The sequence below is a fragment of the Grus americana genome, chromosome 3, assembly GCF_028858705.1.
Source record: "Grus americana isolate bGruAme1 chromosome 3, bGruAme1.mat, whole genome shotgun sequence".
In the NCBI taxonomy this organism is placed as follows: Eukaryota; Metazoa; Chordata; class Aves; order Gruiformes; family Gruidae; genus Grus; species Grus americana.
In genome coordinates, this window is record NC_072854.1 from 70,859,078 (window position 1) to 70,883,488 (window position 24,411).

Genomic DNA, 24,411 nt, shown 5'->3' on the forward strand with positions numbered 1-24,411 from the left:
TTACCAGGATGTAACATCAAGGAAATTTAAAACTAAAAGCATAGAGATTTACTTAAAGTTTAAGTGGATCTTGTATCAACAACAAAATCCACACGACTTGCTCTCCACTATAGACCTGATTTACCTTTTCCCCTGCTTTTATAAGAGGAGGACAATGAGCAAAACATGACCAGCCCTACAGAGAGCTCGAACCTGACTTGAAAAATGATTTTTATTTGAAGATTTCTATCCCGTGAGCCGGAGCCCCAGTCCCGGGGACTCAGAACTGAACAGTTACGCGCTACTGACCAGTGCGCCGAGAGAAACCTAGGAAAACCAGACGCACAACCTATAGCCTCCCAAGCCCTATTCCAGTCAGTGACAGGCAGGGACAACCGCAGCGGTAAGCGGGGGCGAAGCGAGGAAACGCCGGCCTAAAGCGGCGCCCGCCCCTGCGGCGGTGGCGGGCGGGATGGCGGGGAGCCGGCGGGGAGCCGGCGGCGCAGCACCCACAGCGCCGCCTCCCGGCGACGCGGCCCCCAGCCGAGCGGGCGCCTCCACAGCGCAACGCCGGCGCTGCCCCCGCCCGCATAAGTAGGCCGAAAGCCGGCCCCGTGCCCCGCCCAGCGCCCACAACTAGGTCGGAGGCCCCGACCGCTGGTCCCGGCGCCCGAAAACGGCTGTTCCCCGGCCAGGGGACACCAGCCGGTCCCTCAGCTCCCTCCTGCCCCCTATCCTGCTGCCGGTAACGAGCGCGTCAGGCCACGACGGACCCCTTAAACCTGCCCGAGAGGGAGACCGGTAGCGCCGTTACCGCCGCCATCTTGTTCCGCCCCCGCGAGCCGGCGGGCCACCCCCCCGGAAGTGGGACGAGGCAGCCGGACGTTATTGGTGAGTCAGCCGCGCCCGCCGCGCGGCACGGCGACGGGCGCGGCGGGCGGGGCCTGGAGGCCCGCGCGCCCTGGCGGAGCTCGGCGGGTGGTGGGCGGGGCCGTGGCTCGCCGGCGGAGAGCGGCTCGCCCCCTCCCCCAGGTCAGTGCTGGCGCGCGGCGGGAACCGCCTCGCCCCTCCCGTCGGCGGCGGCGGGCGGGCGCCGCGGGGAGGGGGAGGGGAAAGGAGGGACGGTGGTGTGGCCGCCCTTGGCGGCTCCGCGCCGCCGGTCGGAGCTGCGGCGGGAGCTTGCGCTGCGGGAGGGAGCTGCGTAGCCCCTGCTATGACCCCTCGGAGCGGCGGAGGGGCGGCGGCACGGACGCCTGCGGGCCGGGCCTGCAGCAACGCCCGCGGCAAGACATGGGCGAGACTGGGCGGCCTCGCCCGCTCTTCCCGCCAGCTCTGATCCCGCCGCGAGTGGGAAGGTTCCGCGTCCCCCGCGGGCACGGCCGTAAGCCGAGCGAGGGCAGGCAGTTTCAGGGGTGAAAAAGAGCCCTCCCCGCGGCAAGGAGGGGGGTAATTTCCTGCCCCATCCCTTCCTCCGCCTCCGGACTGCCCCTGCTGGAGCAGGAAGGCTGTCGGGCTGCTCCCCTGCCTCCCCCTCGCACTCAGGTACTGCGGAGCCGCACCCCGCCGGCCGCTCCGCCGAGCGCTCCTCGGTGGTGGCGCATCTGCGGCGGAAGCCGAGCGTTAAGGAACGGGCGGGGGGGGGGGGGGGGGCGGGCCCCCCCGCGCCGTGACGCTCGGCCTGGCGGTGGCGCCTCCCCGCGTCCACCAGGGGCGCCCGTGAGCTGCGCGTCGCCGTGGGGCTGGGGCCTAAGTGCCTCGGCCGCCGCCTCGGGCGGGGGTGGTGCTGGACTCGCTCTTCCTGCGGAGGCGGGGCGCCTTCTCCTCCCGATTGGCTCCCTGGCGGCCTGCTTCCCGCCCGCCCCGGCAGGCAGCCAATGGGAGCCGGGCCGCTCCCCTCCCCCCCCGCGCATACCGTAGGGCGCTCCCGGGGGTGGGGGCGCTGCCGCCGCTGTTTCCGGAGGGGAGGGGAAGGGAAGGGAGCCGGAGCCGCCGCTGCCTGTTGCTGACGCTGCCGGGCGGAGGCTGGGAAGGAGCAGAATGCCGGCAGCGGGACCGCAGGAGAGCAGCGCCCTCCTGGCTGGCCCCTAGGGGCAGCCTGACGGCAGCCGCACCGCGGCGGATGAGGCCTGGGCGCCTCGCCGCTGCGGGGCCCGCAGCACCCGGGGGGGGGTCACCGGGCAGGGCTGGTCTCTTCACAGGCGGAGTGGGCCCGATTTATTCGTACATCTTGGTGGCTTTGCCGCAGTAAGCTTGGAGTCCCGGCTGGAAAGGCAACGGGCGTGAATAAAGTGTGTCTTGTATTAAAGAGATGTGGGGAAATAAAGCACAGGTTTGTTTCCATTGTTGGGAGATGGCACCTGCTCTCTTGCAGTGGTAGCTCTTTACCCCACTTATTTCTTGGACTGCTCTATTCTGCTCTTCTGGCTAGGTGCCTCTGCTCCTACAAATTTGGCCTTAAGGCTCCTCGATGGAATTTAGTCTATATGATCACTCTTTCCTTGTAACTTGCTGTAAGCTTCTACAGTTGAAAAATCACCCCTGGGATCACTGATTTGACACAAAGTTTTGTTGGCTGGGAAGGTACAGATTTACCTGGTGTTTTTGAGTCCCTTCCCTGTGCTGCCGGAGACTTCTCCTGTTGTCCTGGCTCTCAACCATCTTGGGTTGCAGTTGCTGCATTCTTCAGCTCTTTATTATCCAGAGGGAACAGGCCTTTAAAAGGGTGAATGTGCCTTGTCCTGGGCAGTCTCTTCTGGGTCACTTTTTAAATACAAAGACAAGTTCAAAATTAAAATCATAATTAGTGTATTCTAATAAGTATGCAAATAACAGGCTTACAAATTGGGCAGAAAGCTACAAGTGAAGAGCATATAAAGTTATGCCCAATATCAATTACTTACTCTGTGGTAGCCTAAAGGCTTTTTTTTTTTTTAAATATAATTGTATACCTCTTTCACCAGAATTAGTGTACCCCCCCTTCTGTTGTTATGTCAGGGTGAGATTTGGTTTTTGGTTTGGGGTTTTTTTTTCAAGTTGTGTGTATAATGTGCTAGCATCTAGGTATCCTTGCCAGGATGGAGGGCTGGTTCCAGTCAGCACACGATGATTTGTTCTCACGAGACAATGCTTATTTGAACTATTATGTTAAATGTATGGGTGGTATTGAAGAGTCTTCTTTACAGTTTTTGAAAAATACTCTGAAATTTGCAGTTTTTTCAAACTATACAACTTAATGACTTTTTTTTAATAACTTGCTGAAGATGGATTTTGTTCTTGGTTAATAAAAGCAGATGGGGGCGGGGACTTCACATTGTGATTTTTCAGCAGGTTAAACACATCCACCGAGGTATTCAGTCTACTGTCTGAATACTTTAAAAGTTTATTTGATTAGTTCATACAGTGTAGTGTAAATACCATAAGCTTGCTCTTAGTCTGGGACAACAGAATAAGGACACTGTCGTGTTTCCGTCAGCACAGGTAGATCTGCAAGCAGGCCTTGTGGTCCCTGTTTCACCAGTACATACTAGCAGGATCAGGACCATAAACCTGATTGACTCAGCTCTCGCTCTAGTCGAGACAGACGGATGGATGGAGCTGGAGCCATGCTTGGCTGTTGGTGATAAACCAGTTTGAGCTGATGCTCATCAGTGTGTGGATTCCGTAGGTGACATTCCCATACAAGCACATAGATTCACAGTCTAATGTCCTCTTTAAGGTGTGTGCTTGCTCATGAGTAATCTTGTCAGTGGGGTTACTGAGAGTGCAGATTGTTACACAGAATGAGCAACAGAAGGAAAAGATGCCTGCTTACATATTGACATAGCAACCAATTCTACTTTTTCACCATGTGTTGCAAGTACACAGCTCAATAATGTGTTTTGATCTTAATTACAGTATTTCCATAGCATTGAAAAAAAGCTATTTAATCTCACCAATGTTTATGTGCTTAGGAGTACTAACACGTGCAAAAGCAGTATGCATCACCTTTTAGATAAGGATAAAATAATATTTCTTTTCCAAGGGTTGATGGATGGTTTCGTTTGTTTTAAATACAGTTCTGAGGGAAGCAATGAGACTGAAACTTCTGTGCCTTCAGACTAGATCTTTCCACGCTTTAACAACAATATGCCAATGCCAAAGCTTTAATAAAACTGGACGTCCGTTATTAAAGCTGGATAATGAAGTTGACAGAACAGCTCACAGAACAGCAAAGTCTTGGAATTTGTATGCTCTGAAAACTGCTTCCCCTTGTTTGACAAGTGGATATGTGCAAGTCAAGAATTGGCAACTGCTCCAAGGAAATGTATCGGCTTTGGGAAAGAATGTTTATTATCAGAGTGGGGAGGTTTTTTTGCCATCCTGGAAACGTTTTGGTGTGGCGATGACAGAAAGCTGCAAGCTCAATACAGAGCATATTAAAAAGCTTAGGAACATATCATCAAGATTTTACTCGGTTGTATCAGCTGGTAAAATTATTCCAAAACACAGTAACCAGCCAGTCAAGAGGCCACCAAAGGCACCAAGGACCAAGCAGCCATCCAGAACTAACCAGCCACTACTTTCGGACATGGAGGTAAAGTATAAAATTTACAGCCTGTATGACATTAAGGGAACTTCATCAATTTAATTTAGATTCTCATTTGGGTTTAGATTAACATTATAATGAAATTAGCATGTTTATTTGGTGAGGAGCATTTCATTATTTACCCTGTTGTGGCCACAAAGAGGATAGGACTCTGCAAACAGAAACAAAATTGATAGAAACTAGTGTGTCTGGTATTTTGAAGATAAAATGGAGATTTATGAGCAATGTGTAAACAAAAGCGGAGGGAAGATAAGTGGTTATTAAAGCAGAAAGATGAAATCCATTAAAAATAATTTTCACCAGTCCTCTCAAATCACATTTAATATTGAGAAACAAAGTCTAGCTTTCAGAATAATTTAACTTGGATATCCTTGCTTGTCCAGTTCTACACAGTTTTAAGGCTTCACTCAAACAGAAATCAAGATGAAAGTGAATAGTATTAAAGTTTGTATTCAGATTTAAGTTTCAGATGGGAAATGGGTGCAGATGCACCTTGATCTCCAGACTCCTAGGTCTACAGAGTAACTGCAGCAACAAACTGTTTTGGATGAAATGAGATATGATTAAGTGGTACAGTGTATACTTGTGGCTGTTTCTCCTTGAGATGCTTCTTTGCAAGCCTCAATACTAGCCAAGGCAGACCTTAAGCAGATTTGAATATAAAATCTCCAAGAAAAATCCTGGTGTCAGAAGTGTTACTGTTCTCCTCAAGCTACAGCCACAACTGAGTTCCAGGGTATTGTTAATAAAACAGTATTAGAGATGAAACTGAAACGGGTATTGTGCTTTCAGAAATAGCTTCCACATTGCAAAATGTGTCTATTACGTGATCTGCTGAATGTGAGCACAGAAACTGAAGTTTTAATACTAGTCTTCTCGTCATCTAAGCTTCTGTTTAATATTTTGTATGATGAGCAGGAGTATGCTTTAATGTAACATAAAGACTGCATTATAGACAATTTAGTTCCCACTTGTATTTTCCTATTGCTTTGAAAAGAGAAAGGGAAGAGTATTAGTCCTGAAACACCATGTAGTGTTTCAGGCTTGTGATTCATGCTATAACATTACATTCAGAGGTTGTTGCTTCTTATTGTTGGGTGAATTGAAGTGACAATTTCTTTAGGTTCTTGAGGCTTTTAAATGGCAGCATAGTACGCAAACAGTTTCTTTGTTTGACATTTTCATATATATTTATGCAAGTAATACGCAGTGCTATTTTTACTTTATGCCACTGTGAAGAAATGGAGAAAATCCTGCCTGATCTACTGAAATAATAACATACTTTGAGGAAACTTCCACATGGCACAGTGCTGTGCCAGAAATCACATAAACTGAGACCTAACAAAAAAAAAAATTGCTATTTTTCATAAACCTCATGTGGTTTTGTCAGATACATAGCCCCATCTACAGGGGTATGGACAGGCTGTCACCTTGACTGTAGGCTGACATTATTTTGGAATAAGCTTTTTTTACCTGTTTGTGTATTTTCTTATAGATACGTAATATAGAGAAATAACTTAAAGATGTGGCTGATTTCTGCAAGATGACTAATAGAAGTAGAGCAAATGGAGAATCCTTGTCGGTTTTTGCAGTGCACCGTCGGTTTTCCCTAAATTCTGGTGTCAGGAGAAAGCTGATCTTGCCTTCCTGTGCATGCATGGAGGTCACTAAGAACCCTCACGTAACTATTGCCAGGGCAGTTACCCAGGGACAGGCTGCTGCGTCTTCTCTTTCCCTGTCTGCCCCTTGAGACACTAGCTCTAGGCTCACCCCTGAGGTTCTGAACCCCCAGTGTCTCTGGTGTTTTCTGTCTGGAAAGGCCTGACAGCTGACACCTTTCTTTTGCAGAACAGTCCCTGAACGAAGTCTTTTCTACCCACCCCTCCCCAGCACTGGTCTTCCTGTGGTGTTTACAGGCAGAGAGCTGAGCACCAGCAGTGATAAATGGTGGTAAGACCAGTTTTTCAGGATAGATGGAGGAGTTACTTGAAAGCAGTTAACTGGTTTAGTCAGTCCATCAGTGAGAAGTACCACTACTCAGTTTAGTTAATCTCATAAAGTCTGATGGCCTGAAGAGCCTCTGAGCTAATTCTTAATGCTATAGCCATTTAGTCTAGGAAAAGCTTCAAAATCAAATAAAGAGGTAATATTTACTATCCTTAAGATAAAGTCGGATTCCTATGGTGATGTGAGGATTTAAGTTCATCCTACAGGTTTTCTTTACTAAAAATTCTTGTATGCTTAAAGTGGAAGGGATGGGCTAAGGAGAATTATGGTTCCATGAGCCTGTGCAGTTGTCGGGGGCATGACGATATGGAAAATGGGTTGTTGAGGTACTTAGGATGGCTACTCAGATATAGCTGTTGTGGTGCTCTGAATAGAATCTCAGTGAAGCCTCAGCTGTAGGCAGAAAGGAGGAGGGTGGTGAGTAGCTGGAGTTTTTCTAGCACCAGTACAGATCATGTATTCTGTTATTCTGAAGTTTGCAGGTGAAAGTGACGTAGCAAAAAGCATTGGATTAAGGTTGACCAGCCAGTTAACACATCTATTTTAGGATTAGCTGAATCACTCAGAGCATAGATTTTTTTGGCTGTGTCTCCACCAACTATCGTGGGAGCTTAGACAACTAGCGAGCCTGTGGACACATATATTTCAGGTGTCTTAATCTCAAATTACACCCAATCCAAATGTTCCCCATCAAATGAGATTTCAGTGCATTGTTTAAAAAAAAAATAAACAAAACTAGTGCATATCCAAAATGCTGTTTCAGGCATGTAGTCTTAGCAGTAAACTTCTGGTGCTAACTAAATGTAAAGTCTTTACGTTGAAACTAAAATTGCAGCAGTAAGACAGAAAGTCTGTCCTGTATACATCTGCCTTGAAATGAATAGCACAAGTAGTAAACTATTGGAAGCATAGAGCAGGATAGAGATTTTTGGATTATATACTGGCTAGAAGATGTTTGCTCCCTTAGCTCTTGACAGAAGAGTTTGATGGCAGACCATGTGTACTCTAATAATTGGAGCTTTCTGGAAGAATCTGAAATAAATAATTTGCATTGGCAGTTTAGAGATTGAGAATGGATTTGTACAGATGAAATTGTGATAATGCAACTTCTCAGAGGTACTGCAGCAAGGGAACTGAAAACAATTCTGTTCCACTGTTAACTCAGCCTCGTAAACAGTTGCGGAAATATGCCTGCAAAATTGGTCACAATATTTAATTACTTTTAAGGTTTATTTTCTGTTAGTGATCACTGAATTAAGATGATGTGTAAAGCAAAGCTTTGGAAATTATAGCAATGTTAACATTAGAAAATAAGGTTTGAATGTGTGGCTGTGACTGATGACTAGTAACAGCCCCTCAAGGAGCAGAACACCTTTTTAAGCCTTGCTGCTTGGTAGTGTATGAGTGCTGTGAGAGTATAATTTGGGTTTTTAAGATGAAGTGTATTGTGGGTATAAATGCTTGCAGATGAGTACAGTTCTTTTGTTCATTTGTTGTTAGTTACATCCCCATTTGTATTAGTTACAAAAAGCTGGAAAGTGATCCACAATGAGACACACATTGCTTTCTGGATATCTTCCCCTACATTGTACTGAAAAACATTATCATGGAACATACATGGTATCAGAACAAAGAAATCCCTTAAAATGAGTAGTATAATTTGTAAATCAGTTTATTGTGATTTGTTTGATTAATCAAGAAAATCTTTACACAGATAACTTTCTGATTTCCTTGCCATACGTGAGTGAGTCTTGTTGCAAGTCAGTATTATTTTTCCAGTCATTTGTTTCAGTATGGCATTTTAGTTATTTACGGTTGTGGGATATTGAGACAATTGGCTGTTGGATACTGGTCGACTGTGGTGTCAGTTGAGACCATGTTGTCAGTGGAAGATTCAGCTCAGAGGGGGACACTGTAGATCTGCAGCACCTACATAAGATCTGTGACTTTCTATGCTGCAATGGCTTGTACCTTGGGGCTTACCTGGGCAGCGAGCTTTGTGCTTGGAAGAACGCTCTGTTTGCGGTTGGAGCTTCTGCTAGATAAACAAGCTGGGATAGTTGAGTTCCATTTATCTTTAAAATATAGATCTTAAAGCTGATATTGGGGGTGTCTCGCTTTTGATTTCTGTGGTCAGCCAAGTATGTCACAAATTAGGATGTGGGACCAGTAGCAAGTGTAGCTCTACTGTTAAAGTGTTTGATAGGTTCTGGGAAGAAGGATTCATTTTGTGGCTCTATCACAGAGTTTTTTGGTGCATCTTACTCATGTCACCTGGTTTGATCTCTCTGTGATTTGTGTTCCCACTTAACAGGAAGCAAGTAATCTGGTTTAGTATTTGTATACCAGGTAGACAGCATGGCAATGATATCATAGAAAAGAGTGAATAAATGAAAAATGTCACTCTCGTGATAAATTTAAGGCAAACAATTGTCTTATGAACATCTTGCTTCAGCCTTTCCCTAACTCAAATCTTTATTCCTTTGGCACAGAATCTGATGCAGTGCACAGCCTTTGCAACAGCAGATGAATATCATCTTGGTAATCTGTGTCATGACCTGACTTCACATGGATATGTTGAAATAACAAGTTTGCCTAGAGGTAGATTTTTGAAACATATTAAAAGCAATGTTATACCTTGGGAAATGAAATATGGGTGAGGTATATAATTTTCGTAACTTCATGTATTCTTATTCTGGTAATACCCTGGAATATATCATACTGCCTGTAAAAATATTGCTTTGCTTAAAAAAACCACAACTGAACCTTTCAGAATAGCAATATAACCAGCACTTGCTGTTACCCTATGATAATTTTTCTCAAAATTACAATTACACTAAAAGTCTTGCAAAATTAGATGCACACAGGAAAAATAAATTTGGAAATTTTCTGATACAAAGAATTTCTATAGAAATTCAATAACTGAAAAAATTCTGGAAGTTTTCTTTGTTTTAATTAATTTTTCAGTAATGTGATACCGTAGAAGTTCAGCTGTCAAAACAATTTTGTAATTCGAAATGTTGCCTCTTCTTCCTATACCCACACTTCTATTAATGTAAATCACGGAGGGTTGGAGAGGAAGGCATGCAAGAGAGAATCTTGCTGACTAAGCGAAGTGAAAAAGATATACGCATAAATGCTTAGTTCTAGTAAAGACAATGCAGACAATACTTTTTCTTATTGGGCGAAGTATATCCTAGCAATTGTTGAATGCTTCACTTAGCTAGGCTTCGGCAAAATAAATGGTTCTGGTTTTCTATACAAACTATCTCTGAAGACTGGGGAAAGTAGGGCTTGGAAATAGCTGAAGTATATACTACAAGAGAAAAACAAATGGAGCTTTTTATAGCTGAAGGAACCTTATGCTCTAGAACAGCTGTGATTTTCATATGTTGGCAGTAGAATGCCTTTTTTTTTTCTTTGAATGAACAGATTATATGAAGCGAAGAGAATGACAAATAGTGTTTGTGGACATTTCAGTAGAGGTTATCAAATATCTGACTGTCTCTCAAACACTTAATAATCCAAGTGCAATAATACGCCAGTGGGTTTCTTTTAAACACCAGATTTACTAATGATCATCTTGCTCAGAAAGATGAACTTGGAAAGACAAGGTACTGTAGAGTATAGGCTTCATGTTCCTTTGTAGTTTCTTTGTATTAAAAACAACACTGGTTTGTTGATAGAAACTGTACAATCCCCAACATGACTGTGAATTATTGTAAGGCAAATGTTGCAGTTGCTGGTATTTTTCCTGAGAAGTGTGGATTTTGCCAGTTCTTTCATTTGTTCATGGTGTGGTTTTGACTCCTTACAATAGATACTCTATCAAAAGTTTGGAGGAAGTAGTGGTGAAAGGATGTTGGATTGCGCCTGTGGATCTGATGTGTTGTGGTGGTTGGCTTGTGCATGTGGCAGTGGTTGATTACCAACTCAAACATTGAATCTTGGAAAATCGAAAAATATTAGCACATAGAAATCTAAATCAGCAATTATTGTGTGGATTTGTTGCTTTGTAGTGTTCTTCCTAAGCATTATTCTTGGTTTTGACCTCTTGAAAACATTTTAGAGGCAGATCCGGTACCTCCACTTACAGTGGACCAAATTCTCCTCAGTTGTGTATGTTTTGGCTGGAGTGGATAAATAAAGGTAAGGGTGATATTTGAAAAAGCAGATGAGAAAATGCAGACAAGTGTTTCTTCCACGATGAACTCAGACTTCACACACAAAACTTGCTTTAGTGATTCATCAAATCATGTGGTTTTGAACTGGAATAGCAAGTGAAAGAAAAGTCTTTAAAGAGTTCATGCAGACTAACTGTGTGGCCTCCATTCAGGTATTAGCAAAAGTATATCCAGTACTTAGTCATCTCTGCTGCCTTAGTCTACCTGGCCTCTATGGCTTGAGCAGTAAAGTGCAAAGTGGAGTTTGTACACAGACTGAATTTGATGACTCGTTGCTTGACTTATGATCTTTCTGCAAAGGGTTTGAACTTTTTAAGGCTTAGGTGTTTGGCCCTGCAAATTCCCCTTTGCAGAGTCTCACTTTACAATAGAGGGTAGAGGGTTTTGCTGGTCTAGCTTCCATTAGTTCTGCAATTAAATGAGTCATGCTGGAAAGTAACCCTTTTTTTGTCAAAACCACATCAGGACGCCTAAAACTTTATCTACATTAGTGAGTAATACAGTGGAGCAGACCTGTAGGGGAGAAAACCTAAAATCCTGTTTTGAGAACCCAGCATCACGTTTTGTAAGCTTTGAGGCATTCTACTTACACTAGCTCACTTACAAATGCCCATTAGCAGTTCGAGTACCACAGGTGCATTTTTTGGAGCTTCTCTTTCAGTTTAATGCAAAAAACCCCAGTTTGTGTACTCTGACAGTGTTCTGCAGTGCACATCAGAAGTGTGGTAAGTGAGGGTGGCTGGAAGATTTATTTCAAAACCACAGTTGTGATCCAAAGGAGGATGCAGGTGTACCCTCTCCTGTCTTGAGGGTATGCTCTTTCAACTTTCTGACTATCAAAGCAAAGAATGCCAAATTTGAGTGCAGATTAGTCCCTTGCTGTACAGGAAGGAGAAAGATCTTCTGGGCAAGCAGATTTGAATGGTAATTTCTCTGCAACTGTGGGCAAACTTCCATAGTTCCCTCACATTGCCTGTCTGCTTCTGTATTCTGTCCCTTGTTATGTACTCTGCCGTGCATCAGTTTTCCCTTAAGTCTTTTGTTCTTCAAAACTGTTACATTTCATTAACTAAAGACTCCAGTAAACTTCAACATAGTGGCTGAGTCTGTCTAGAGCATGACACTTCAGAGAAGCAGTGTAGTTTGATACTGTAGTTGCTTCCTGGCAAGCATTTCCATCAGAAAAATAAAATATGAGACTGACTGATGTGTTAGTGTGTTAAACTGGAATTACATGCTTATAACTATCATGTTTAGAAGTTTGAATAATTCAGTATATTTTTTCCCCCCTTTCTTTCAAACTAGATGCTGCAAATGTTTTGGTGATTGGTACTGAGAAATCTGCGAAAGAGGATGATCCTGGCATGATTTTTTTCTTCAGGTAAGTTGTAAATCATGCCCAAAACATTATTTTATTAATAGCAATGGTGCGAAAGAAGTAGTGCAGCTTCCTAGATCATTGCATCGTTCATTGCATCATATAACCTCATGAAACTCAAGGAATAACTGTCCAATCAGAATGATTAAAAAAAAAATCAGAATTATTTAAATGGTTAAAAAAACCCCTTATCTTCTCATGTTTTTTCATTAAGTATGGTTAAAAAGCAACTATTATGAAGTTTTTGTGAAGATAGTATTAAGTTTCTTGATTCACAATGACAAAAATGGCCACTGTACAATTTGAGTATCCCATTGAAATACATTTAAAACAGTATAATTACACTGCAGTTTTTCCTTGAATTCACAGGGAAGGGGCTGTTGTCTTTTGGAATGTGGAAGAGAAAAGTGTAAGTAAAGCAAAACTGTTTGTTCAGACATCATAAGCAGGTGTTTTGTCAGTCCCAGAGAGCCTGGCACACTTGGGCTTTGTTTGGGACCTTGGATCTCTCCATGAAGGAAAAGGACTGATTCTTCTCCTAATTAGTGCAGGTGCTTGCCTGCTGCTGCTCTCAAGTGTGTGGGCTGCTGATAATCACCTTTGAAACCCGACTTTCTGCACAAAATGAGCAAATACATGTGTAACATACAAAGTGGATAACATTTTCTCCTTAAGGCCAAAAATCTGAAACATTAATCTGGTGAGACTGACAAAAGAAAATTCTTGCAGCTCAACATCCTGAAAGAGTAGATCAGAAAAACCAACCTGTGAATGGTTGATTGAAAGGCACTAATGTGACAGAAAATGTGCTTGTTCTAGAACCAGTTAAGTGAAAACTAATCAAAACTTACTTTTGGATAACTTTGAAAGAGACAAAATTTGTAAGCGACTTTTTAATACTGTTTTGTGTTTCTGCCAGTTAGCAATTTTCCTGAAGGAAGACTTTTATTGGTTGGTATAATTGTTACAATATGTTGATACTGAAATGACATACCCTTATGGTAATTTGGTGCTCTTTGCTGACCAAGAGGGTTATGCCGCAGGCATATCTGGTTTTATGAATGTATTTATAGTTACTTTAAATTTTTTAAATACTGATTTTTATTACTGTGGTTAAATAAAACTGGATTCTAGATACAATGAGGAAGAAGCATTGATCTTAACTGTAGGCAGAGTATGTGAAATTAAATAGATGATACCTAGATGCACAGGAGTCCACAGGAGGATTTTCATTAAGGTTAATGAAAATACAGAGCAGTTGTTTCCAGACATGAACAATTTCTGGATTCAAGTTCACTTTTTCTGTTTCAGACCTGAAATGTTCCTGATTTCCTGTCTGTTTTGGGGGGTTTCAATATATCAGCTGGTCTACAAAAAGATACTAGTTCTCCCTTCAAACCTTGCCTGTAGCACTCTTAGGATGCTATGGCTGTAACTACGCTACTGATTCACAGGTATTACTGAAGACTAGCTGACTAATTCATGTTGATTTTTAGGGGTTGGGCACCTCTACCCACTGGAGTACTCTGAAAAATCTCGTTTTGTTGTACATGCTTAAGTGCCTTTGAAAATTTGATACCACATTTTTCTTGTCAGTGCTAGTAACTTTACTTGGTCCCTTGCTAGCTTTATTTATAAAGGGAGAGGAAAATTGCCTCTTTCTGCTTATTGAAGTCATAGTCAAAGTTTTAACTTCCAAACAGCTTGCTCAAGTAGAGGAGGTATTTTTATGCACACGTTTTAATGAACTGAAACAAACAACAACAAAAAACCCCAAACCAGTCTGTAGAACAGAAACTGAAAGTAAATCAGTAAAACAGAACATAGAGAATCACTGTGAGTGGACAAAATTGCTTTTTAAAAGTACTCCAGAATGACTATTAGGAGAGGAAAAACTATTTTAAACTAATGGACGCTTAACAGAAGTAGTAATAACTACAGACTGATCATTAATAGACATTTAAAATGTAAAATAGAGTTTTCAAATACCTGAGTAGGGAGGTTGTGCAACAGCTTCCCCACCAAAAATAGCAAGGGCAAAAAGCAAAACTAGCTTTGAAGTGGAGTTTCATCTGCTTTTTTAAAAGGAAATTGCGTGACGTGATTGCCTGTAATAGCAACAGTTTGCATTTAGTGAATCTAGAACGTCTCTTCTCGTTAAATGTACTGTGGCACAGGTAGTCCCTTCTATAAAATTAGGCTGGGCCTAGAAGAAACTCACGTGTCGGTGGAAGCCTTTGCGTAACTGTGAATAGATAAAAGAAAGCTGCCACTGAAATACAATTTCTCATTATCCAGAGCAACGGAGGAACTTTGGAAGCATATTGCAAGACACATGAATTTTACAGAATCGGTTATGGTCTGTAAAGCTTTGTTAAATCTCGCTCTGTACTGGCCTTGGGAAGCCTGAGCTGGTTGTAATTCTGGAAGGGATTGTTAGTCTATTAACAGCATAATTAATACTGTATTAGTAATGGCTTCACAAAGCCAGCTAGAGCACCTGGATCCAAGTGAACAAACACACTCTTGAAGTCTGGCATGCTACATTATGGATTGGCTATTAACTCTGGCGCTGTTTTAGCGAGGTTTGCACTGCTGAACTCTCCCTGGACACAGCATGGCTGGCTGGCCAGGCTGACTGGCCTAACAGCAGACGCTTCCTTGCTTCAAAAAATGAAAATAATTTTTCATACCCTTTTTTTATCACAATTCTTGGAATATATGGCAGGTGCTAGTCATGCTAATATTAAATTCAGGATTATGAAACAAGCAGTTGCAGCTGTAGGGTTGGGGACTTTTTAGAGAAAAATGTTATTGTGTCTTACATAGATAGTATCACCTAAATTCTTGAAAGCAATGAAGAAAGCTAGCACTGCAAAGAAAATCCCTCTTGCAGGTGATCCAAGAGATTTTTTTAGACTACTTAACCTGGGGAATATGCTTCATGAACAATTTACTAGCGTACAGTTTGGCATTAAAAAATTAACTATCATCTATTATTTTGAAGAGAGTGTTTTAAGTAAGAATGAGTAGAAGATTCACCTCTTTAAAGAATTTAGGCATCAAAAGTGTATTGTGGTGGTTTGGGGTTTTTTAATTGGCTGTTGTGACGCTAAATGCCTGTTAAAAACCTGTAGGTGAGTGCTTTTTTTAGTTCAGAATTTGTTCTAATTGCAGTATGGTTTTTGAGGGGAGCCTTGTAGCACATAGGATTCTTCATCCTTGTTCTATGTGCTGCTAAGTCAGATGTCAGAGGAAAAAGTTTTATGAGAGATAAGGGCTCTTTCTTCCTGCATCAGGTTTTAGTGTGCTTGAGAATAAAATGACAATGAGATTACTTCTACAAGTAAAATTGCACATCTAACTGGTTACAGGGTTGAATGTGGGCAGCTGAAACCATTTTTACAGATTTCTGTAGTGGTAAAGGATTTCCATAATATAAGCCAACCTCTAGTATCTGGAACAAAACTATGGGCTTTAGCAGCAAACTAGTAATTTTGGCAGAAATGACCACCTGATGGACTTATCCTAAAGATTCATTCCCACACTCAGCCATCTGCCAAAATCTCATACAGCTCGTTGTTACAATACTGAATAGATTTGCATTGCCTTTGCTGCTGTGGTTACTCCTCACTGTTTTATATTCGCAGACATTAAATGACATTTTAGTCTTCACAGATTCCTTGCAATTGTTCATAGCCACAGTTCTTCCACACAACTACAGATAGCTTCAGAAGTAAACTGTGTTAATGATCACTTCGTTACTAAGCACACCTATTCGTTGTTATTTACATAACTTCAGCATGACAGTTGCGTTCATCAACCTATTATATGCTAGTCCTTCGTAGAGTGATAGTACGCTGCACGGTAACTGTTCCTATGTGTGCAATTGTCTTTTTCTTAGATGAAGAATATCATGCGAGTGCTAGAACAGCATGAAATTCAGCCCTATGAAGTTGCACTAGTCCATTGGGAGAATGAAGAGATGAACTATAGAATAGGAGAGTAAGTATCTTCAGGCACTCTTGATACAAAAGCTAATAGACATCTAAAACAAATTCAAGCAAAAGCAGCTAGGAAAAATATGCTTTTCCTTACTCTTTTTCAAATGAGTAAAATAAGGAAAGGAAAGAACAGTAAATCTAAATTGACAAATTTTGCTGAACTGCTAAACTTGCAAGTAATGGCCTTTGACTTGGTTCTGCACCAGATTTTGTAAGGTCTGAAGCTCCGTGCCCACATAACTGAATGTGTTCTTCAGCAATCCCAAACAGAAATTATGTACCTCATAGGAAAATTAAATATGCATTATTGAGACAAACCTGACTTTAAAGAGGATTTTCTGCATAAGCTTTCCTTAACGCCCTCTAGGTTCATATATAAAGATGTAATTCTGCACACACTTCACTTCCTAGGAAAGTTATAACTTGAATAATGTGGAACGATAAACTCAGCAAGTTGTCTTGCCTGGTTAAATAATGTTTTTTCATCCTGGGGAGCAAATGATCTCTACAGAAATATTTCTCAATGTAAATTATTATAAAAATTATCTGTAACTTTCCAACAGCACCAAAAAAACAACTCCTAGACAGGACACTGTAACACTAGGAGCTGAGCTAATGAGGTTGAGCTTAGTTAAGGTAACCTAATAAGAGGACAGGTTTTTGGTTTTGTTTTTTCTTGCATGTACCATCCAGTTGTGTAATTCTGATTCCTGACGCATTCCATTGTGTTTATGCAAGTTTCATAGTGAGATAGCTCAATTTATGATGTTGACCTCATGCCCCTTTTCTTTGCTGCTGGCCTCCTGTGCAATAGAGGTTTCAGGGAAAGTAACATCATAGCAGGGAGAAAGTGATGTTGATAAAAGTGACAGAAGAAAAGGAAAACAGAAAGAGGCAGATAGTGCAGGAGGTAGATGCCAGCATCCTGCTTACTCTGAATTATCTGTGTGTATATAGTAATGCTGTAGTTACCATCACAGCTTGCTGCAGTTTCATTTAAACCTAGACAGTTTGGTCACAATATTAGTCTTAGACTGAGGAACTAATTTTCAGTGATTTGGTTATTGTCAGGTCAAATGTGAGTAAAATGCAAGGATGGGGATGATCTCTGTAGAGATATGGCATGTTTTATATAAATAACCAACAAACCTTTTTTGCATTGGTGCTTGTTCTTTGAATGTGCCTTTGCTAGTGGCTCAGTCAATGAAGATGCTTCAATCCTGTTTTAACAGAGGTCAGTCAAAGCTTCATAAAGGAGAAATCTTGTTAAATTCTGAGCTGGATAATGATGAAGTTGTTCTGCAGAAATTTGCATTTTCAAATGCCCTTTGTCTTTCTGGTGAGTTAATATTGTTTGTAATATCAGATTTTGTGAAATGTCATTATAAGTGGGACTTGTACAGTGACAGGTTGGAGAAGACTTGGTGTCTGGTTTAGGCACACTGTGTAAAGATTGTTTGTGCTTCACTGGGAGGATTCGTTTTCAAAGCTTTTGTTTTCTGTAAATTGGGATTACCTCATTCAATGTAAATAATCTTAAAGATCAACAAAGCACACTGAAAAACATACTTTGCAAGAGATACACATTCTACTGAGCATCCTGTTCCCCACCCTGGAGAACTATTCTAGGATAGCACCGAGGTTGAGTCCAGTATTAGAAACCTGTCAGTAATCTTAGGTAATTCATCCTGACATCGTTTCCTCTAATAGAAAAAGCTAGATGCCAGCTCAAGAAGTGATTCCCAGCTGGGGAGCTGTACTGGTGTCAAAGGTGTGGACCAAAGTCACAGATAATGTTTTCCATGCCTATAGCCGTGGCTGTGTGCCATGGTACTTCTGTCAGGCAGCAGCAGGAGACACTGGGAAGAAGTCGGGCTCAGCTGTGGCGCTGCCGCTTCAGACCTCAAACGAGGTAGGAAGTAGGAGTAGAAGCAAGCAGCTGTAAGGCCATCCTCAAAAAGACCTTTAAAGGAAATGGGGTCTGTCTACCCCTGCTGCTTTTAGGTAGATGACAGGATTCCTGTAGTGTTTGGGGAAGTGCACCTTTAAACAGAAGGGACATCAAGAAAGAGAACACGTGTTTTTGAAGTGATGCAGCATTTGATCAAGGAGTACAGCATAACTAAGTGGTTCTTGACTGTCGCAGGAAGAGCTATTGAGGAAAAAAGCCTTTAGTTCTCTATAGTTTTCCTATTCATAAAGCCGCTGCGTGGAAGAGTGGTGCCACATATAATGGAGAAAGGGATTTATTCCCAGGAGATAATGGGTACCAATTTTTGTTAGCATGAGGCATGCACATCATAAAGGAAAACAGTTCAGTAATGATCAATAAAAATAAAGGATGCAAGTCTAGTCTAAGTCAAATTTATGACACAGCAGAAACCAACCTCTGTCAAATCATTGGTGATAGCTGAAACGCCTATTGGCTTTTTTTCAGGGGCTAAATTAAATGTCATTTAAGTCTCTGACTTGGATTAGGCCTCTGTATTCAACAGATGAGTGTGAAAAACGCACTGGATTTACTATCGGTGTCCTGACTAGATGATACTATCGATTACTACCACGGAAGAGTTCATTTTGACAATGAAATCTTCCCTGATGAATTTTTCTGAGTGAATAGGGTTAACTTTTGATCTGTTACTCCTTCATTCTTGTCTGGGAATCTGCGGACTAAAGAACAGAGGCCTGAGTTACATCATCTTCCTGTAGAAACATCTTCCCAGGCTCAAGCTGAGGTGTAGTAGAATTTGTGTTGCTGTTGCCTGTGCTGAATAGCTTCCATAGAAGAGAAGTTACTGATGGGAGATTGCTTAAGTTTGAATTTAGCTTTAACAAGTACAGGTGGTGTGTCTATACGAGCCAACTCTCCATGGTTTGAGCATCCTGCATCAAACACTGGACAAATTAGAGTTTTGCAGGACACAAAATGCAGCAGAGACTTGAGTGGCACCACAGGAAGCCAGCCTGGCTCCAGCACAGCTCATTATCTCCTGCCTCCTTGAAACGTAGTTTGCAAACACTTCGTCCGTATGGCAGAGCACTAAACACACAACTTCTGAGCTGAAGCAAAAACTCTCCAGGATCAGAACTGATCGTTTGGAGAAAGAGCTGTGCTCAAGGTGGCTCTGTGCACAGAGCCCTGCCAGCGCCCAACCCAGGGTTGTCCCTAGATGTATTAACATTGATGGTATAATACTAACAGTAACTTGCTACAAATCATGTTTGTATGTATCAACGTGTCTTGAAGCAGCGAGTTGGCAGATTTAAAGTTGCGATTGCTGGAAAGCATGTATACCTCTCACAGCATTCTGCTTCGTCTCCTCTGTGTTGCAGTAAAGTTGGCGATTTGGGAATCATTGTTGGATAACTTTGTGGAATCCATCCAGTCGATTCCTGAGGTGAGGTCTGGTTTGTACCTCTCCCCTCCTTTCTCCAGTGCTTTGTGAAAGGTCGGTCCAGATACAGCTGAGGATATGGAAAAAGCAATCGAATGCTTAACAGGTCTGATGGTAAAGCCATCAACATAGAGAAGCTCAGAACACTCGCAAAGTGGTGGGACAAGAAATCATCAGTCTTAATGGTTGGGAGTGGGGTTCTGCACTGGAATTCTGTTTCTGGAGAAGGCTCCAGGGAGACCTAATCGTGGCCTTCCAGTACCTAAAGGGGGCCTACAGAAAAGATGGAGAGGGACTGTTTACAAGGGCATGTAGTGATAGGACAAGGGGTAATGGCTTTAAACTGACGGAGGGTCGATTTAGATTGGATGTTAGGAAGAAATTCTTCACTATGAGCATGGTGAGGCACTGGAACAGGTTGCCCAGAGAGGTTGTGGATGCCCCATCCCTGGCAGTGTTCAAGGCCAGGCTGGATGGGGCTTTGGGCAACGTGGTCTAGTGGAGGGTGTCCCTGCCCACAGCAGGGGGGTTGGAACTAGATGGTCTTTGAGGTCCCTCCCAACCCAAACCATTCTATGACTCTGATTCCCATGTTGTGCCACTGTCACCTGCTGCTGTGGAATGTGTGTGCGTAACAGGACATGCAGCATTTAAAAAAACCTGGCCAAACACAGTGTGTTGCAGCTTGGGCTGAAAGTAATGTGCTTTAACATGAGTATAATGATGAGTTTGAGTGAATTTTTTAAACAGTTTTTGATGAGATTTAAAGTACAAAGTCTATATGATGTCGCATATAAAAATGAGACTTGTAGGGTTCAAAAGAGAAATCATCACTTTATTTTACGAAGGAAATAAATGGTAATACATTTTGTTGTACAGAAAATGTCTATATAAAGGCTAAGTAGTGGCACAGTAAAAGAACACTGTCATGACTTTAAAACAACAATAGCAGGAAGAAGAAACAAATCTCTTGCTCAGGAAATCATTCATAGAAAATGCTCCAGGATTTTGTATTGACACTGATGGCACAGTCAGTGATGTATTGAAAACCCAGACTGAACAGTTGCACAGTGATACTCTTACAAAGCTAGATAAGCAAGACACTGAGCAAACAAAACTCTGATGTTCATAATTATGATATGCATTCAGGTTTTAACTCCTGTCCATACTTCAGGCTGTAGAACTCCAGACTGCTTAACTTCCAGTACGTGCTACTCGATCAAGCAGTGAAAAATGTGTTACTTTGCAGATACTGAAGTCACGAAGGAAGGTGAAACTGTCTCATGCGGATGTAATGCAGAAAATTGGAGAACTCTTCGCATTAAGGTAACTTTTTGGTTACACCCAAGACATTGTATTACACGGAAGTTAAAAATTAAGTTTTGCATGATACAAAGACCAGAATACCAGTGCTGAGACAACAGCCTGGTTGTGAAAGGTGTGCTGTGCTCGCATAGCAGGCATGCAGAACCAGTCACACCTGGAGTCCTGAGATACAACCAGGCTGTTAAAGAACTCCCCAGAAACTTTAATTCAGGTACTCCTTCAGCTTCAGCGAGCTACTAGCATAGACAAGGACTGCTCTGCAGGTATCAAAAGTTAAGGAAGGTGACAAGTTGAGGAGGCAGTGTTGCCATAAGGCAAAAGTCATTTATGCTTAAAACTGTTAAACAGTACAGTATTCTCAGAAAAGTTTTGGGAGATGTGACCAATTGTAAACAACCACTACAATTGTGTTTTTATTATGAAAGGAGATTCTTTTCATGTTTTACTTGAAAATACAGGAAAATTTTCCTGTTTCTTTTAACTGCTATGTAAATATTTGCTCCTATATTCACCAAAAGGAAGTTTGAACTACTGTAGTATCCATTCTTTTCAGACACCGTATAAATCTGAGTTCAGACCTGCTAATAACACCTGACTTCTACTGGGATAGAGAAAAACTGGAGGAGCTTTATGACAAGACTTGCCAATTTCTCAACATTAATCGCAGAGTTAAGGTAGGTGTCTTACTGCTGTGAGAATTTTCTGTACTCAGATTAGCTGTCTTTGGCTCAGCGGGGTTATAGACTGCTTCATCAATGTCTGTTTTAATTGTAGAAACTGATTAAATAATAACGGAATCCTATACACCATACCCTTTTCCATATGGTCGTAACCCACTCGCATCTTTACCCAGTTTAGGTTAACAACCCTGCCTCACAGGAATGGATTGCGTATTTCCTGAGCCACTATATTAGGCTTTAAATAGTTAGAAGAGGAGGAGATTTAATTCTTGTTCTGAAATACGTGCAAGAAAGCAAGTTAAACTGAGATGTGAAGCAGTCTTCTTACTGATGTGATCATTCAGGTCAGTTCATTGAAGGGCGACACAACACTCACTGCTGAACCAGAATAAGCAGCACAAAACCCACCTCTTCTGGTAGTACAGCAACCTTAAATATTTAGTTACTTTCAAGGCACTCCAGTAAGCCACGTCTTCTTTTGCTTGTGCCTGTTTTCATGAGCAGGTATCACCCAGAAACAGTTTAATACCTGCAGATGCATATCTAAATGTCTGTTAAGAACCTATTGAAATAACAGACTCATTGATACTGAAACTTCAGTTGCTTGTGCTCGTTGTTGCCTTACAGGACTTTCTGTTCTAGTCTTTGCAGAAGAGTGTTAACACCTTTCTAGTTCTGTTCAGAGAGCCTTTCTGTGGATTCTGTTCCTTTATCTAGTGATGTCATTCCACTCATGGAATCCAGACTTGCCATGTATTTGGAATCTCTTGCAGGTAATGAATGAAAAGCTTCAGCACTGCATGGAGCTGACGGACCTAATGCGAAATCATCTGAATGAAAAGCACGCTCTGCGCCTCGAGTGGATGATAGTCATACTCATCACCATAGAGGTTGGTGGGTTTCTTTCTGCTATCACATTGAAAATATAACAAGTGCAATTTATATACTTGCTAATTTGAGAATCAAGATCACTTTATTACTGTAATGTACTGTACAAGGGGATTAGTCTTCAGTTCTTCGCAAGTAACTTTTGAAGTGCAGCTATAGTTATTTTTCAGATTCTAGTTTACAGTGTAAGCTGTTCTAAGGATTATTAAGTCAAATAAAAATTTGTATTGCTGTTTGCTATTCCACAGGTTCTGTTTGAACTTGCAAGGGTAGTTTTCTGATGACAGAATAAACTCAGGAAGAAGAAAACTGGCAAAACCGTAAGGACCATATGGCCCAGAAAATTCCTGTCTATCGTATGCTTCTGGAAAATAGTGGACTTATGTCTCTTGATAAATCTGTACATCTTCTACTCAAATAAAAAAAATAATTAAAAAAAAATCAGTCTGTGGCCGTTATTCCCAACTGCTGTACTAGTGATGCTAGAGAAGTCTTCATCTATTAGTGTAAAGCTGAGATACCAATGACGCATTTGTAGGGGAAGCTTTCTAGTGAGTAGGCCCAGATGTGTGCAGGATTGATGGGGGAGAGATTTCATTTTGTCTCGTTAATAAGCAAGGACAGAAGGATGGATCCCTTCTGTGCTGACTGTATTCATTTGGTGAAGGACTCCACTGCCTTATCCCTTTGACAGTTAAAGATGCTGATGAAATTTTCCCTCACTTTTGCCAATTCCTCCTTGGATAGCTGAGACACTGTCCCAAGCTTGGAAACAGCACTGCTATTTAAGTTACCTGGAATGATTTTAATACACCTGGCAGGCACACTTAATGATGTGTTCTACCCCATCACAAAAAGGCATTTACATACTTATGGGCATACATTTATTTAGAAGGTATTTATGTGAAAGGGGAACTAGCTGAACTTTATCTGAGGTCACAGGAAGCTGTAGCAGAATGAGAAACTAAAGTAAGGTTCACAAAATTTCTCTATTACTGGACTGTCCACCTTATCCTATTACCTGATTCTTACTAGTACAAGTTGCAAGGAGTTAATTAGCATAAGTAAGATGTCTTAATTACCACCTAAGGTAAAAGTTCTTTTTTTTTTTTAATCTGTTCCTAGTCTACAGGTGTGTAGCTTGCTATCTCCAGAATGTTACACTTACTTGGATGACAGAATTTTTGTTTTTCCCCAGCAACTTCTCTTTCTAAATATGTTTTCAGGAACTACTATACAACTGCTCTTTTATCACCTTTTTCAAAATCAGGTTAGTGTAGTGTATCACCTCAGGAACATCCCTTGAGAAGTTTGTTAAAAGCTCCTGAAGCATCATTAACAAGCCATGATGACTAAATTCAGGCTAGAAGTGCGATTATGTTTGCAATAGCTTACTGTTCTCTCTTCACCTGAAAACACTATTTCCAAGTGTGATATTAGACTCCTGTTGAATACATCAAACAGATACCTGGGGAAGAAAACAGGCAGGGCTAGGAAAAGCATCCGACTACAAACCCATCCTTTAGCCATAAATTATGTTACCAGCGCCACGGGAACCTCTTAAGAAGCAGCAGCTCTTCTTAAGAGTAGGCTTTCTCTCAGAACAGGTCCTGCCTGGAGGTCTCTGGTCTGGAACAGCTCAACTACCGCTGCTCTGAACTGCTGAGAAGGTCTGAAGCTTCAGCCCCGCTCATGGAAGTGAATCGGTCAGCAGAGCAGCTTGGTGACAAAGTTACAGCACACTGTTAAACAGCTCCTTGGCACACATCTCCTGACTTACTCTAGGTTGTTACAGAAATAGTACTTTACATCCTTTATGCAGTAGAAAAACTTGCCAAGCACCACGTAATTCCAGTAACAGAGAATTAGGTTACGTTTTCATTTTCTAGCAAACGTTTTTCACCCCTTTAGACAAATAGGCTTCCCCCCCGCCATTTGAGTGTCATATTTTTACTTAAGAACATTCACCTCACATTGAATGTTTT

General features: G+C 41.9%; 2 protein-coding genes across 5 annotated transcripts in view; one reads left to right on the plus strand and one right to left on the minus strand.

Moving 5' to 3' along the window:
- The window catches only part of ARMT1 (acidic residue methyltransferase 1), a 59,382-nt gene extending 58,491 nt beyond the window's left edge, over positions 1-891 (minus strand). For 3 of the 4 annotated variants that reach the window (XM_054818799.1, XM_054818804.1, XM_054818803.1), the window contains exon 1: positions 753-849. In XM_054818799.1, the coding sequence (XP_054674774.1) occupies positions 753-802 (50 nt within the window). In that variant the 5' untranslated portion in view covers positions 803-849. Of the gene's footprint in view, positions 1-752 lie in introns of all 4 variants that reach the window. The other variant, XM_054818800.1, reaches the window with a different exon arrangement.
- Positions 881-22,600, plus strand: RMND1 (required for meiotic nuclear division 1 homolog). The gene is given in 13 exon segments (XM_054818806.1): positions 881-1,011; positions 4,035-4,552; positions 9,064-9,172; positions 12,061-12,136; positions 12,503-12,542; positions 16,038-16,138; positions 17,370-17,476; positions 19,471-19,535; positions 20,782-20,858; positions 21,412-21,532; positions 22,312-22,438; positions 22,441-22,517; positions 22,520-22,600. Coding segments are annotated over 12 exon segments (1,470 nt in total). The 5' UTR covers positions 881-1,011; positions 4,035-4,048; the 3' UTR covers positions 22,586-22,600.
- Positions 22,601-24,411: the final 1,811 nt, after the last annotated feature.